Below are 13417 nucleotides of genomic sequence, written 5' to 3' on the forward strand. Positions count from 1 at the left end.
GAGGCTGAGAGTTCAAATCCCACCATGAAATGTTGTTATTGTTATGTTATTGAATTCAATAAATCTGATAATTTATGGCCAAGCAACAGGAAAAATGACCATGGCTATAAGAATTGCAACAGTTTAAGACGACAGCCCACCATCATCTTCTCAGGACAACTAGGAATGGGCAATAATGGAAGCTTCGCAAGTGTCACTCACAACCCGAGAACAAATAAAATTAGAGATGGTTTCATGTCAATACAAGCAGCTAAAATATCAATCTAATATATGCATTTTTATTACTTTATTTGGGTATGTATATCTCTCCATTTCTGACTGTGTGGAGATTGTCCTTTATTTGTTTCCCTCACATCCTTTTGGAAGATTCCACTGGAATACCACAGGTAGTCCAGGAAACATTTGATATCCTACAAGTTGTTTCATGCTCTTTACTCACCGTGTTTGAAGACTCCAATGAGCAGAGATTTGTCAGCATCTGCATCCCACCATTCAGCAGGAATCTCAGACTGTTCAGGCTCAGGAACCCAAATGTCAATCTCACTAAGAAAAAAAATGATAGATAGCACAGAGGCAAGTTAAATCAACTGCCAAGTTGTGTTAGGGCAAGGTTATAGGAAGTAATACAAAAAGAAAATACTGCAGATGCTGGAAATCTGAAATAAAAACAGAAAATGCTGGAGAAACTCAGGTCAGGCAGCATCTGTGAAGAGAGAAAGAGAGTTAACGTTTCAGGTCGATGCCCTTTCGTCAGAACTGGAAAAAAGCAGAAAATGGAACAGATTTTTAAGCAAGTGTAGTGGCTGGGAAAATGGGGGAGGGGATGAAAGAACAAAAGGGAAGGTCTGTGATGGGATAGAAGGCATCCATCTATCCTATCACAGGCCTTCCCTTTCGTTCTTTCATCCCCTCCCCCATTTCCCAGCCACTACACTTGCTTAAAAATCTGTTCCATTTCCTGCTTTTTTCCAGTTAGACGAAAGGTCATCGACCTGAAACGTTAACTCTGTTTCTCTCTTCACAGATGCTGCCTGACCTGCTGAGTTTCTCCAGCATTTTCTGTTTTTATTTTATATGTTATAGGAAGTAAAATGTGCTCACATTAGGTCACTGATCAAAGGATTTTAACACTCCAAGTAATATGACAAGATTAACATTTTTCTATTTGTTTCAATAGGCTTTTAATACATGATACATTTTTCCTGTATTCTTTTACATTCCGTCAAACAATGAAACACGATTCACTGTATTCCTGCAGATACCTCCACAGCCAAAATGACTAGTTGAGATGTACCATTTCTTAAATGCAATGTCAGACAAAAAATAGTCAGTGTGAGGTTGTCCACTTTGGATCCAAAAAAGACAAATCAGAATATTTTCTAAATGATGAGAGACTAGGAAGTATGGAGGAGCAAAAGGATTTTGGTGTCCATGTAGACAAATCACTAAAAGCTAGTGTACAAATGCAAAAAGTAATTGAAAGGGCTAATAGAATAGTTTTTTGGATGTTGGTCTTTACCTCAAGGGGACTAGAGCCTTGGTCAGATCCCATTTGGAGTACTGAGTTCAGTTTTTTTTTTACAGGGCACCTCAGGCGGCCTTGGAAGAGGTACAGCCCAGATTCACCAGAATGATACCAGGGTTTGAAGGGTTAAATTATGAGGACATGTTAAATAAACTTAGCTTGTATTCTCTTGATGTTAGAACATTAAGGGGTGATCTAGTTGAGGCGTTTAAAATGATAAAAAGGATTCAATAGGATAGATACAGAGAAACTAGGTGCTCGCCATAAATTAAATAATTAAGCTGACCCTGGAAGATCTTGCAGGGCCAGCTGTTAAAAGCTCACTGTGTTTAAAATGCTTTTGACTCAGTACTAACACAAGATAGTTGACCCTATATCTTTGCATCTGGAACATAGGTTAGAGTTTAAATCCTGGCTGGGCCACTGATGGTGGAAGAGGAGATATTTTCCCAATAGTAACGAGAGAAATCTATACTAAAAGTCAGCAGAGGATACTTTTTTGCATCCTTAGTGGCTGCCTACACAGCACGTCATCCGTTCATTCTCTCATCTGGGATCTAGTGACTTCTTTGGAGGAAATCTAAAAAAGGATTGCTCAGAAACTTTAAAAAGCATGATTTATTTTTAACGGGGAACCAAACTATTTTTAATATGTTGAAGAAAAAAAAAGAAATTCTAACCTATAGAGTATACATAAGGTTTTCGTTTGGGATTGGGCACTTGTAGATATTGGGCACTTGTAAATATTACTACAGAGCTTTAAAAAGCATGCAAGAAAAGGGTTAGAGTTGTCACAGTTAACCACTGAAAAGTTAAGGTTGGCTTAGGGCAACTAGGTGGTCATGTCCGATGCTGATATGAGAAATATGCAGCTGGTAAATAGCTTCCCCTCAGGCCAAGAGCTTGGAAGGACACTGTTAATTTCTATCTACTGTAACTGAATTCTGGAAACAGTTGCACATTATTAAACTGCATTACACTCTGAGGCACAGTGCACTGATTCCATAGGGGCGCTGCATTTTTAACACTGGTTACAGTGTTTCAGCAGTATCCTGAAATTCTGAATTCCTCAGATACTGTGGGGTTTTAAAGGGCGAGTCATCATTAGTTAGTGCACAAGTCTGTGTTAAAAGAAAGGAAACTTGCTATTTCTTTTTTTAGAATAAAAATAATTCCAGAAGCTTAACATGTTTCCCCCCCCACAAGGCGAGTTTTAAAAAGGTTTATGTCAGAAGCAATAACTGTTCGTTATTCTGACAGCTGGCATCCTCTCAAAAACATTGATTGCACTTTTCTTTCTTTTTCATCAAAACTAAGTTGAAATAATTGTACGCTTAGGGCAATATTACAGAAAAGTTAAAGCAGATGTACTTGATTTGTAACTACATTCTGTCTGATGGTGTCAGGCTAGACCACAATTATCAAAATATAGGAAGGAAGAACGTGGTAAAATGGAGACTAAAATCAAGAGAAATGGTCACAGGAGAAGAACGACAGAGGCAAAATGAGTCAACGGTCAAACTAAGGATCTGTGAAAAGATATTTGAAAAAAAAAGGAAAAAATGCTTTGAGGTAGTTAGTTTTGTACATTATACAGAAATGTGGGGCAGTCTAAAAATTCTAAAAGATGTGTTATCATTTTCAGCAGGATTCTAAGTTTATCATGTTTACTTGGCCTTGTGATGACAGTTAACCCCTCAGAGGACAATAAATTGGCCCAATGGTGCTTGCGTCTATATAGTATGTGTTAAAATATTTAAAGACTGTAGAAATACAGCAAACACAGTTGTTTCAATGCCCTTACATTTAATTAACGTGGTTAGAAACAAAGAATAAACTTTGTCATTTAACTCTTTGCAAACAATATTTATTGTCTTGGCTCACGAGCAGCGACACCTTGCTCCTTTACTGATGCCTCCCCGTCTGGCTATATTTTCCACCACTGGCCACACCCAAACCACAATGATGGCGGTGTGGCCACCATCACGAAATCGCATCTTGGGCCGAGATTTTGCTCACCTCGGCAGGTCCGGTCCGGCCGGAGTCGGGTCATGGCCCCACGGCTGCCTCCATCCTGCTGCCTAAAATGAATTTCCATCCATAGGGCTTGTTAAGCCCGCCCAGCGCGTTTCCATATATGCTTATGGAGGGAGTCAGAGCACGCAGGGAGGTTCTCTTCCCTTTCCATGGGCAGAAGAGACCTCCCCAGGAGATCAACACAGCCTGGTTGCACATTGCACAGGAGGTCACAAGCAGGGATATCATCAGGAGGACCTGGGTGCAGTGGCGCAAACCTTTCAATGATCTCATTAGAGCAGGAAACGTTAGTACAAAGCCACACTCAACTACATCCTCTTCTGCCTCTCATCACATCCCCATCACTCTGCCTTCCCTACCCTACTCCTGCACATCCTTACTCACACCAACCTACCTTCTACCTTCACCCATCCCTCTCTCTCTATCTATCTACATTATCACATCCCCATCTCACTAGCCACCCCTCACACTCACCCTCATCCTAGTGCCATCATACCAACTAACAACACACAAGGGTAGAGGCTTGGATGTTTCATCCAATGTTCATGTAAAGTTTCTGTTAACGTGCTGTTAAACATTGAAACCTTTATTTTAACACATTGTTCTTGGACAGATCCCCACCGCCCCCCCCCCCCCCCCCCAATGCTGGGGAGTGTGAAAGGAATGGCTTGGACATTGTAAGGATGCTTTATGTTGTTGGTGTGGGTGGTGCCAACCTGGCGCATCATGTGGCAGCCAGGGTGTTCTGGACTTATGGACATTTTACATGCAGATAGCACCCTCTGGTGGTGGTTATTGTGTTAGCAGTGTTTGTATGCAGCAGAGGTCATTTGACCTTTCTTCCTGTTTGACCCAGGAAGTAGAACTCCAGGAAGAACCTGACTTGAGTAATGGAGAATTTCATGAGGGATTCGCAATCCAGTGTAATCTGATCTCATGTGTTAGGCCAGGTGTAATATCTGAGTATCTTTGTTTGTTAGCATAATAGCAACTTTGTCAGTGTAGTATTTTGACAATACTATGTTTATGAGAAGTAATAGTTGATATTTACAGAAGTTAGTCCAAATGTTAGTTAGTTAGTTATACAATTAGTCTATTCTACTGTTGTAAATATGTTTATATCTTGTGTAATATCGAATGTATAGTACTCAGTTTATGTACAAAACATACTTTGTCTTTGTTTACAGTTTCACAAATTTGTTCAAGTAAAGCTTCAAACAGCGAAACAGCTTCACGAGGAATTATTTGAATAAGTGTTTAACTTGCTGGATAACTAGATAGGAGCACGTCTAGCGAGGCCAGTACACAGGGTGTACAGCATCATGATTAGGAATTAAGTATTTAAAAAGTTCTTTTCAATTTTAATAAAACCAAATTTTTCTGCTTGGTTCCTCAGGCTTGCAAAGATTAACGAACGGTGACAAAACGATAAGCGAGCTAAATAAAATGATTTTTTTTTTTACTGTCTTCTCAATACAATGAATCTTCCCCTGTACTGTGTTGAGCAAAATGAAAACTTTCTAGGAGCCTGCCACAAACAGTTCAATTTTCAATATTTTTGTCCAAGCTTTGTGAACTTGAGAAAGTTGGTAACTCGTAAGTGAAAAGATGATCCTTTTTGAAATTATTTTGTGATGGCATTCATGGTAACACAATTGTTGTACCCACTGGCTAATTGTTTCCATGGACCAATTACAGTGCTAAAAACAAGCCATGGTTTAAAAAGTGACATCCCAGGGTCCAATTAGCAGTGCTTATCTCGCAACAGTGAGACCTACCAGTCATATTGTTCTCATTAGCCAAACACAGAACTACAAAAAGGAAAAAAGAGGAGAAAAAGATTTGCATTTCTATAGCGCCTTTCACAACCTCAGGACATCCCAAAGTGCTTTACATACAACCAATGAAGTACTTTTGAAGTGTAGTCACTGTTGTAATGTAGCAAAAGAGAGGCGGTCCAACAATTTATCTCTATATAATTAAAGTTTTGCATCTGGCAAAGTGTTCAAATGATGTGGACATGAGCTTCTAGAAAACAGGGAAAAGTCACTGTTGGTCCCAAAGCATGCAGAGTAAAAATCATTACTGGTTTAAAAAATATATATTTTAAGTAACTCTACGGGGGAAAAATTTGGTATCGACCATTTTGAGGCGCTAACTTTAGCGCCGGTAACTGCAAAATTGAGTTTTAGCACCCCAATAAGGAAGTGGCTCGCTAAATCAAGCGCTCCACTTGCTTCTTGGAGTGTAATTGGCAGCAGATGGGGAGGAGACTTCAGCAGCGCTGCACACTGGGCCGTGCAGCGCTGTCACGTTCAAAGGCTCCTTCCCTCCCTTAAAGGGAAGGGCCATAGCTGCAGGCTCTGCAATATAAAAATTACTTACCTGGACCACCAAGGCAGCCGTGATCCAGCGTGATCAGCCCGGCACTCAAGCAGAGTGCCGGGCTGATCGATCTAGGGCAGGAACCCACGAAAAAACTTCAACAGGAAAGGGAAGTTTTTTTTTTAAACTTACCTTGGCCACCTCACCTTTGTCATTGCCCCCGAAGCGGCTGTCCGCTTGATGCACGCCTCCTGCAGCTGTCGGTGTTATTGAGTGGTGAGGCTGCAGGGGGAGAAAGTCAATTTCGGGTCTGGGGCGCTGTGCACGGCGATGACGCCGTGCTGTCTGGGCGAAGGAGATCGGGGCGCAATGCTGTAGCGCTGCCACAAAACTCCCACCGAATATGGCGGGTTGTCGATGTTAGCACCGTGCCCAGGTGCAAAGGCATTTGCGCCCCGTTAGCGCTCCCCAGGGGCGCTAACGGCACCCAAATTTCTAGCCCTACATTAAACAAAATGATCTTTACAAAAATTCCCACTGAAAAGCAACAAATGAATAAGCGAGCAACATACAAAAGCAGACACTCAAATCCCTGAAGAAACATCAAACTCCTTTGAGCAGCCAGGTTGGCTCCCCATTGATCCAACTATATCTCAAAATAAAATTTATAATACACAAATTGAAACAATTAAGAAAAAGATCACATCAGCCCATAAACTTACCCTCCCATTCTAAATCCCTCCAAAAACTTTCTCTGCCGGAGACTTCCTCTTTCTCAGGGGGCTTGGGCTTGCATTCTGTTCCATTCCCAGAGTTTGGATTCTTCAGTTGGGCCTTAGGATGGATAACTGGGCATCTTTACATACACAACCCAAAGCCCAGTGCCAGTGCCTCTCAGTAATGGCCTGAACAAAGTGGGGGCATTTCTGTAGGACCAATTGTTCTCGTGTATGTACAAAGCTCACTGCCCCTCAGTGCTGCTTACCCAGGCTTTGCTCAGGTGTGATCTTTGCTTCACAGTGACACACTTGATAATTTACAGTCTTAGTTCCTCAGATCGGCTGCAGAAAGCTGATCACTTCCACGCATGTGTTCATCCACGCAGGCTACCAACAAGCAATGCTAACTGACAGCAGAACCTAGCAGAGACCTGACACCAAGCCCAACAGAGGAGCGCGGCAGCAGTTCAACATCCCATAAGTTTCTAAATCTGTATTACAATTAACAAAGTTACTGGCCAAATTTTAAAATTCAGTAAATTATTAAACATAATTGAATTATTCACAATTTAATTGCTCACAATTTAATCGCTGCAGTTCATTATTAATTTAGATTACGTTTTGTAATTAATTTACCTTCTGCAGTCAATAATTTAATTACTGCATTTAAAAAATCCACATGTATTGAATACATTTTATAAATGAATGTGTTCCTCACTGCAACCCAATAAAGTCTGAATTTATAGCTTCAGTTTGGTTATTATAAACCTGTTTATTCTACACTATAGCAGGTCAAATTATTTTTAAGTAGTATGCTGGTGCATTCCTCCAACTCTGGCCTGTTATGCATATACCACTCCCTTCGCTCCACCACTGGCAGCCGTACCTTCAGCCATTTAGGCCCTAAGCTCTGGAATTCCCTCCCTAAACATCTCCGTCTCTCCACCCCACTCTTGTCTTTTAAGACCCTCCTTAAAACTTATCTCTGACCAATCGTTTAGTTTCCCATCCTAATATCTTTTTCTTTGGCTTGGTGTCAATTTTTGTCTGATTATGCTCTTGTGAAATGCCTTGGGTTGTTTCCTATGTTAAAGGCACTATATAAATACAAGTTGATGGTTGTTCAATTAAATGTGCCTACTGAAACTGTTGTAAGAACTTGTTTCAAGAACTGGTGAATCATGTAAGATTACACAGTTAAAGTGATTCATAAAGTACGTGAGAAAAATAGAATTGGTACAACAGTTTACAAGCTTAAGAATTTCAAGATTACAAGTTAGATTTTTCAATTATAACCATCTATAATAAATATTCTTACCTAGCATCCACTCCATCGAGCACCTTTTCCAACTGGTCACCAATTACTTCTTGCTTCAGATAATACAACATTCTTACTCGCAGAAGCACCCTGGGTGACAGAGGTTGATAAGTACTGTAATCTAGGCACACAATGCCAGTATTAAGTAAGGTTTGCTTGACAGATATCATATAAATTAATGGGAAAGGCATTTGCTGAAATTCCCAAAAGGTATTGTTATATTGGTGTTTTTCTTTAAAAATAAAAATGCACACAAGGTGACAAACTCAAAATGAAAGCAGTTTATCTTCCACACCCGTGTATTGTGTTTGTTAAATAAAGGGTTGTACCAACGATTAACTATCAGTCAATAAGTACAAACACATCTTTATAAACTGTGCATATCATTACAATTGTACACCATGCATCAGTTCAACACTTTCAGAAATATCATCAATTGAAGCATTAGCAATAGAGAAGATATTTTTATGTTACTAGTCTCAAACAAAAAGAATCAGTATAGAACGTATTAAGTGACTGCTTAACTTACTTATTGCAGTGATGTTTTAAATGTTTTTTGTAGCCATCATCCTGGAGCAGGTGTTCTGGATTGTACTTCCTGAGCCACTCAGCCTTCTGCATGTCAAACGTGCTTCCCTGGATCTTCACTTTTTTCCCTTTCCGGCCCCTTGGAACTGGTGCAGACAAACCTAATAAAGATGTCCAGAACAAAACTTAATTCTGAATAATGTTCTAGGAGAAAAAAAAAGTGCAAAACAGGCAAGACCGGGTTAATTCAAAGTTTAAGCACATTTACACAGTATGCAGTGGTGCCCCCCAGAGGTCGGTGTTGGGACCACTGCTCTTTTTGATATATGTCAATGACCTAGAGTGGGACTAATTGGATAGCTTTATCAAAGAGCCAGCATAGGCATGATGGGCTGAATGGCCTCCTTCTGTGCTGCATCATTCTATGATGTGCAAATAACTTGGCTGTATCATCTGACTGAATTTTCAACATGAAAACAAATCCTTACTGTGCTTTAATATACTGTATTTGTGCAAGAAGTTATTTGAGAAGACCGTTATAATCTAGACTTTGATCATGTTGTTATCATACTACTATTTTGCATTGATGCAAAACAAACAGTATAATTTGGAGTCAGATTGATGATCTGGCTTCCGAGCACACTAAAGGAAGAGCTGCGAGACCACTTCCAGGAAGTTGACTTACACTACTTGTGCTTCACATAGGATGTAGTATTACTCCAGTCAAGCACAAAGCTAAGTTTGTCACTTGAAGACAGGATCGGGCTCAGCTGTGACTCTTCCCAGGGTTGAACAGCCTGCTGATGCTCACTGTCGAGACTCCTGTATGAACAATAACTTTTTGTCTAAGATGTCAGTGTGTGTCTGGCACCAATGGAACTGTACACCACTGTTCAGTCAATACCTTCAGGAAGTAGGGGGAAATTGGCACAAAATAAATTCTATTGTTTTGAACCTTAGGATCATCCTGTACATTGGATAATGTGCATCCAGCAGTCAGCCACACATGACACTACACAGATACTGAGCTGAGACCATTACCTGCAGTATAACATCTTAGAGTTCATGGTTTTTGAATTACAAAACATTTAATCTGATACGCTACCTCAAGATGGCCATAAACCAAATGATAAAAATTTACATTTTTAAAGTGACTGGTATCCTGGCAGGAATTTTAGGCTATTCAGTAAGTAGGCTAAAGATGTATAATTATTGAGGGCCCTGCCTTCTCTCAACCTCCTTACCCATACTTGAAGCTGCTTACAGCCAAGCCTGATAATTGGTACCTGGGAAGCCTTAGTGCAAACGTCAGCCAATGTTGAGATTTAAATCCAGGTGTCCCAAACCCTCACATAGGATATCTTGGTGATGCAAGACCATGTCCTAACAAGGTGTTTTGATAGGCCAACACTGCAGTTATACCAGTATCACTTCGAACAGGAGCGCAAGCAGATGCTGCTGTTAAATTGCCCAGTCGCAGAGTCAGGGAAGTCAGAGCTCCATGTAGTGTACTCAATTGCATGCACTAAGTTCTGGTCCGCTAACTGTCTGTGTAGTAAAGAATTAAAGGTACACAGAAACTTGATTCATTCAGGTTCTAATGATAAGATTTGATTGTATAAAGTTTTAGCAATGTTAAACATGGGCAAAGTTAAATTGGTTTGCTCATCTCTTTGTGCATGGACGTATGAATATGTCTGAAGGCATCACTGTATTAAATTACATCAGAAATTTACTGCTGCCTATGAAAATGTAATTTCCATAGTAATTGTTGAACTCTGCTAATGAGGTTATGAATGCTTGATTGATAAGGGATGGATTAACTTGTCGTTTCTATCAGATTCATATCATTGTTTAGGACTGAACTCTGTATTGCTCAACAATTAACAGAAGATGCTAAGACCACCAAGTGATAGAAATAATAAATATGGATCACTAGGCTGCCATACCTATATTTACAGTCCATTGCATTTTCAACTGTCAGACCTCTGAAAGGTTAAATACAGACATGCCTGTTCTGTTCATACCTGCTGTCTCTTTTGTCGTTATATGTAATACTTGTTCCACCAGAAGTTCTGCTAGCTAGACTCATAGTTTTGCTTTGACCTGTAGGTGTGTGTGTACTGCTTGACTCAGGGATCGGAGAGGCTATCCTGATAGATTTGGAATCTATGTTGATTGACAGTTCTGTAGCCAGAAACTGCCGGAACCTGGGGATATATAGGCCTAGAAATTGACTATAGCCCTGTTTGGGGCGCCAGCCTCGCCAGGGCACTAAAAGTAGCGCCCCGGAAGCAGTCGCGGCCGCCGGAAATTCAGTTGGAGCGCCCCAAAGGGAAGCGCGGAGCTACGGAGGCGCCCCGCATCCCTCTTGGGGGCGCTGCAACTGAATATGGCGCTGCGGTACTGCAGGCCTTCCTCCCCTTCTTAAAAGGGGAGAGGCCTTGTGCAGCGCGATCTGGGGCCCAGCTGGGCCCCCGAGGATCGCGAGTGCCGGCAAAAGAGCCCAGCACCGAGGAGAAGTGCCGGGCTCTTGGAACACAGTCGGCACTCCGCGGGGGTGGGGGGGCTCAGGAGACTGGGGACGACAGTGCAGAGAGGTGCTGGCAGGCAGCCAGCAACAAAAATGGCCGCCCCGCACCTCTCCTTTAATTAGCGCCTCTACTGCCGCAGGTAGGCCCCCCTGAACCGGTCGCACATAGCGTCCGGCGTTAAATCAGGGGGCGCATCTAAATGTCGCAATCGGGGCATTAGCGGGGCGCTGCGCACACCGATGACGTCATCGGTAGCGGCGCAGCGCTAACGGCTAGCGTCACCATTAGCGTCCTGCTAAATTTAGTGGGAGACGTGGCCAGTGGCTTCCAACCCACTTAGCGCCCTCTTAAGGCGCTCACGGGTGGCGCAGCCCACTGAATTTCTAGGCCATACTCTTTAGTCCGGTTCACACACTCCATCTCATATATACTTCACGACTCTGTGAATAGATCATTACGCTAAAGCATAGCTCAGTGCAATGATGTGCATGTTCCAGAAGCTCAATGGGCTGTTATTTACCCATCAGAAAGTGTTTATAAAAAGTACCAGTCAAAGATAAAGCATTATATTGTTTTTATTTTGATTTATTCTTAAATTAAACTTAATAAGTAGTTTTTAGTTCTAGCTATTGTGGTAAACCACTGTTGTTGTTGTTGTTGTTACACACTGTTGTACCTATGCATGCCTCAACATGTCTCGGCTGGCTCCACCCACACAGGCCCAGGTATAAAGGTGATTGACCTGCAGGCCCCTGCCTTCTTGGAACCCAGTCAACCACGAGAGGCATGCTCTGTTCTTTGCTAATAAAAGCCTTTAGTTACTCTCTTAACTCTCAGTCTTTTATGAGTAATTGATAGCGCATCAGCTATAGTGTGTCAAAAGTGGCATTTTCTGCTGACCTGGAGTTATCTGAGGAGATACTATGTGGGTCGTACTGTTTCTGGTGCATACCCAAACAGTAGGAGACTTCGGTTGTTTGAGGGGCTGCACATTTGCTGTAGTATCATTGTCACTGTTATGAAGTCTTTTTTTTTAAACTTCAAATTTTAAAAGAACTCCATTTCTGAACTACCTTAATTTTTTTTTTTACTAAAGAGCTGATAATCCCATCAACTCTCTTTTCTGACTTCAAAAATTCGAATCGATGGTCAGAGAGCAGAGCTGTGTGAATGTGATTAAGTACCCATGTTTGGTGCTTTGCTTTCCCCGATATGAGAGCAGTGTAAGATGATTGTATAATCCCATGCTGTCTTTTTGCAACGCTCCAAAAATGGTTCTGATTATATGAATTAAGTGCAGAGCAACACATCCTGGTATCAGTTGCTAATCAGACTTCAGTCTTGCTACTTATGTCATCTCTAATCCTTTTGTACTAGTGTATTATAACACACTGCTGACTGTTAATTCATATACAATTTTACAAACAAACATATTCCTTTTGCAATCAACAGCTAATAATGCACACGTGTTGCCTTGCTTGAAAGTACCAACCAATCATATATAATGGTTGACACTTAGCATTGCAAAATTATAATGCACTATTACTGTAACAGTATTACTGCACTGAGCCCAATGAAAAAAAGCCTGCTGGCAAGTCTGTTACCCAGATGATTTTGCAGTTCCTTTGTCTGTCCATCCTCTGTTGGGGTAATGAGGTCCCAGATAAAACTCTTTATCTTTTCATCTCCTCTGTAGTGAGCAAGGCAGTATACCAAGAGCGCACGGCAAATTGTCTCCACATCCTGCTCCACCAGCCGTCTCTTAAACCGCCCATGTGATAGAATGTCTTTCCAGCGGTCCCACCTGGAAAACGTTGAAAACAAAGGGGAAAAAAATCTGAATATACTTATTTTTTTTAAAATATGAAACTAACTAACCACAAATCAGCAAATGCACTTTAAATGACATTGGCTTTGTAATTCATACTAATGTTGAAAGTTACTATTCCTATTATATGGGATGAGCGAGTACATGTGTTTATTATTCCCAACACAGAATCAAGTGAGGGATTTTTGGCATATGGCAGGGGCAGGATTCCTAACTTCCCGGAAAATGTTGAAAAGAATCTTTACTTGGGTTTAGCTGCCAAATAAGAGAACAGTGGTGTCATTATTATTGGGTTAGAGAAGGCTACCATGGGATCATCTGATCGAGAATAATTGAGTTTTCACGTTTGAGGAAGTGAGGTGAAGCTGAGCAGGGCTTTATGCAATCACATGGTATTTGAAGATGGAATGAAACCATCATAAAGATTTACCCTCGCTGAACAGGGTGAACTGGAAGATGACTGATTTCATTATTTATCTAAGGTGGAAAATGCAAAAGAATATCTAAAATATGGAATTTTATAGGAGGGGAGTGTGTGTTTTTATATATGTATGACACAGAAATAAATAAGGCAAAGAGCACACCGAAGTGACACATCAACAA

The 13417-nt window shown here is 41.1% G+C and overlaps 1 protein-coding gene across 10 annotated transcripts in view; it reads right to left on the reverse strand.

The window, feature by feature from the left end:
* Window positions 1–13417, reverse strand: part of chd9 (chromodomain helicase DNA binding protein 9) — a 278889-nt gene that overhangs the window by 36090 nt on the left and 229382 nt on the right. For all 10 annotated transcript variants that reach the window (XM_085991433.1, XM_085991432.1, XM_085991439.1 and 7 more), the window contains 4 exons: window positions 12591–12790; window positions 8454–8613; window positions 7925–8014; window positions 440–543 (listed from right to left, as the gene is read on the reverse strand). In XM_085991433.1, coding sequence (XP_085847559.1) covers window positions 440–543; window positions 7925–8014; window positions 8454–8613; window positions 12591–12790 — 554 coding nt within the window. The remainder of the gene's footprint in view (window positions 1–439; window positions 544–7924; window positions 8015–8453; window positions 8614–12590; window positions 12791–13417) is intronic.

The sequence above is a fragment of the Somniosus microcephalus genome, chromosome 6, assembly GCF_052327205.1.
Source record: "Somniosus microcephalus isolate GS21.2 chromosome 6, FLI_Smic_1.0, whole genome shotgun sequence".
Classification (NCBI taxonomy): domain Eukaryota; kingdom Metazoa; phylum Chordata; class Chondrichthyes; order Squaliformes; family Somniosidae; genus Somniosus; species Somniosus microcephalus.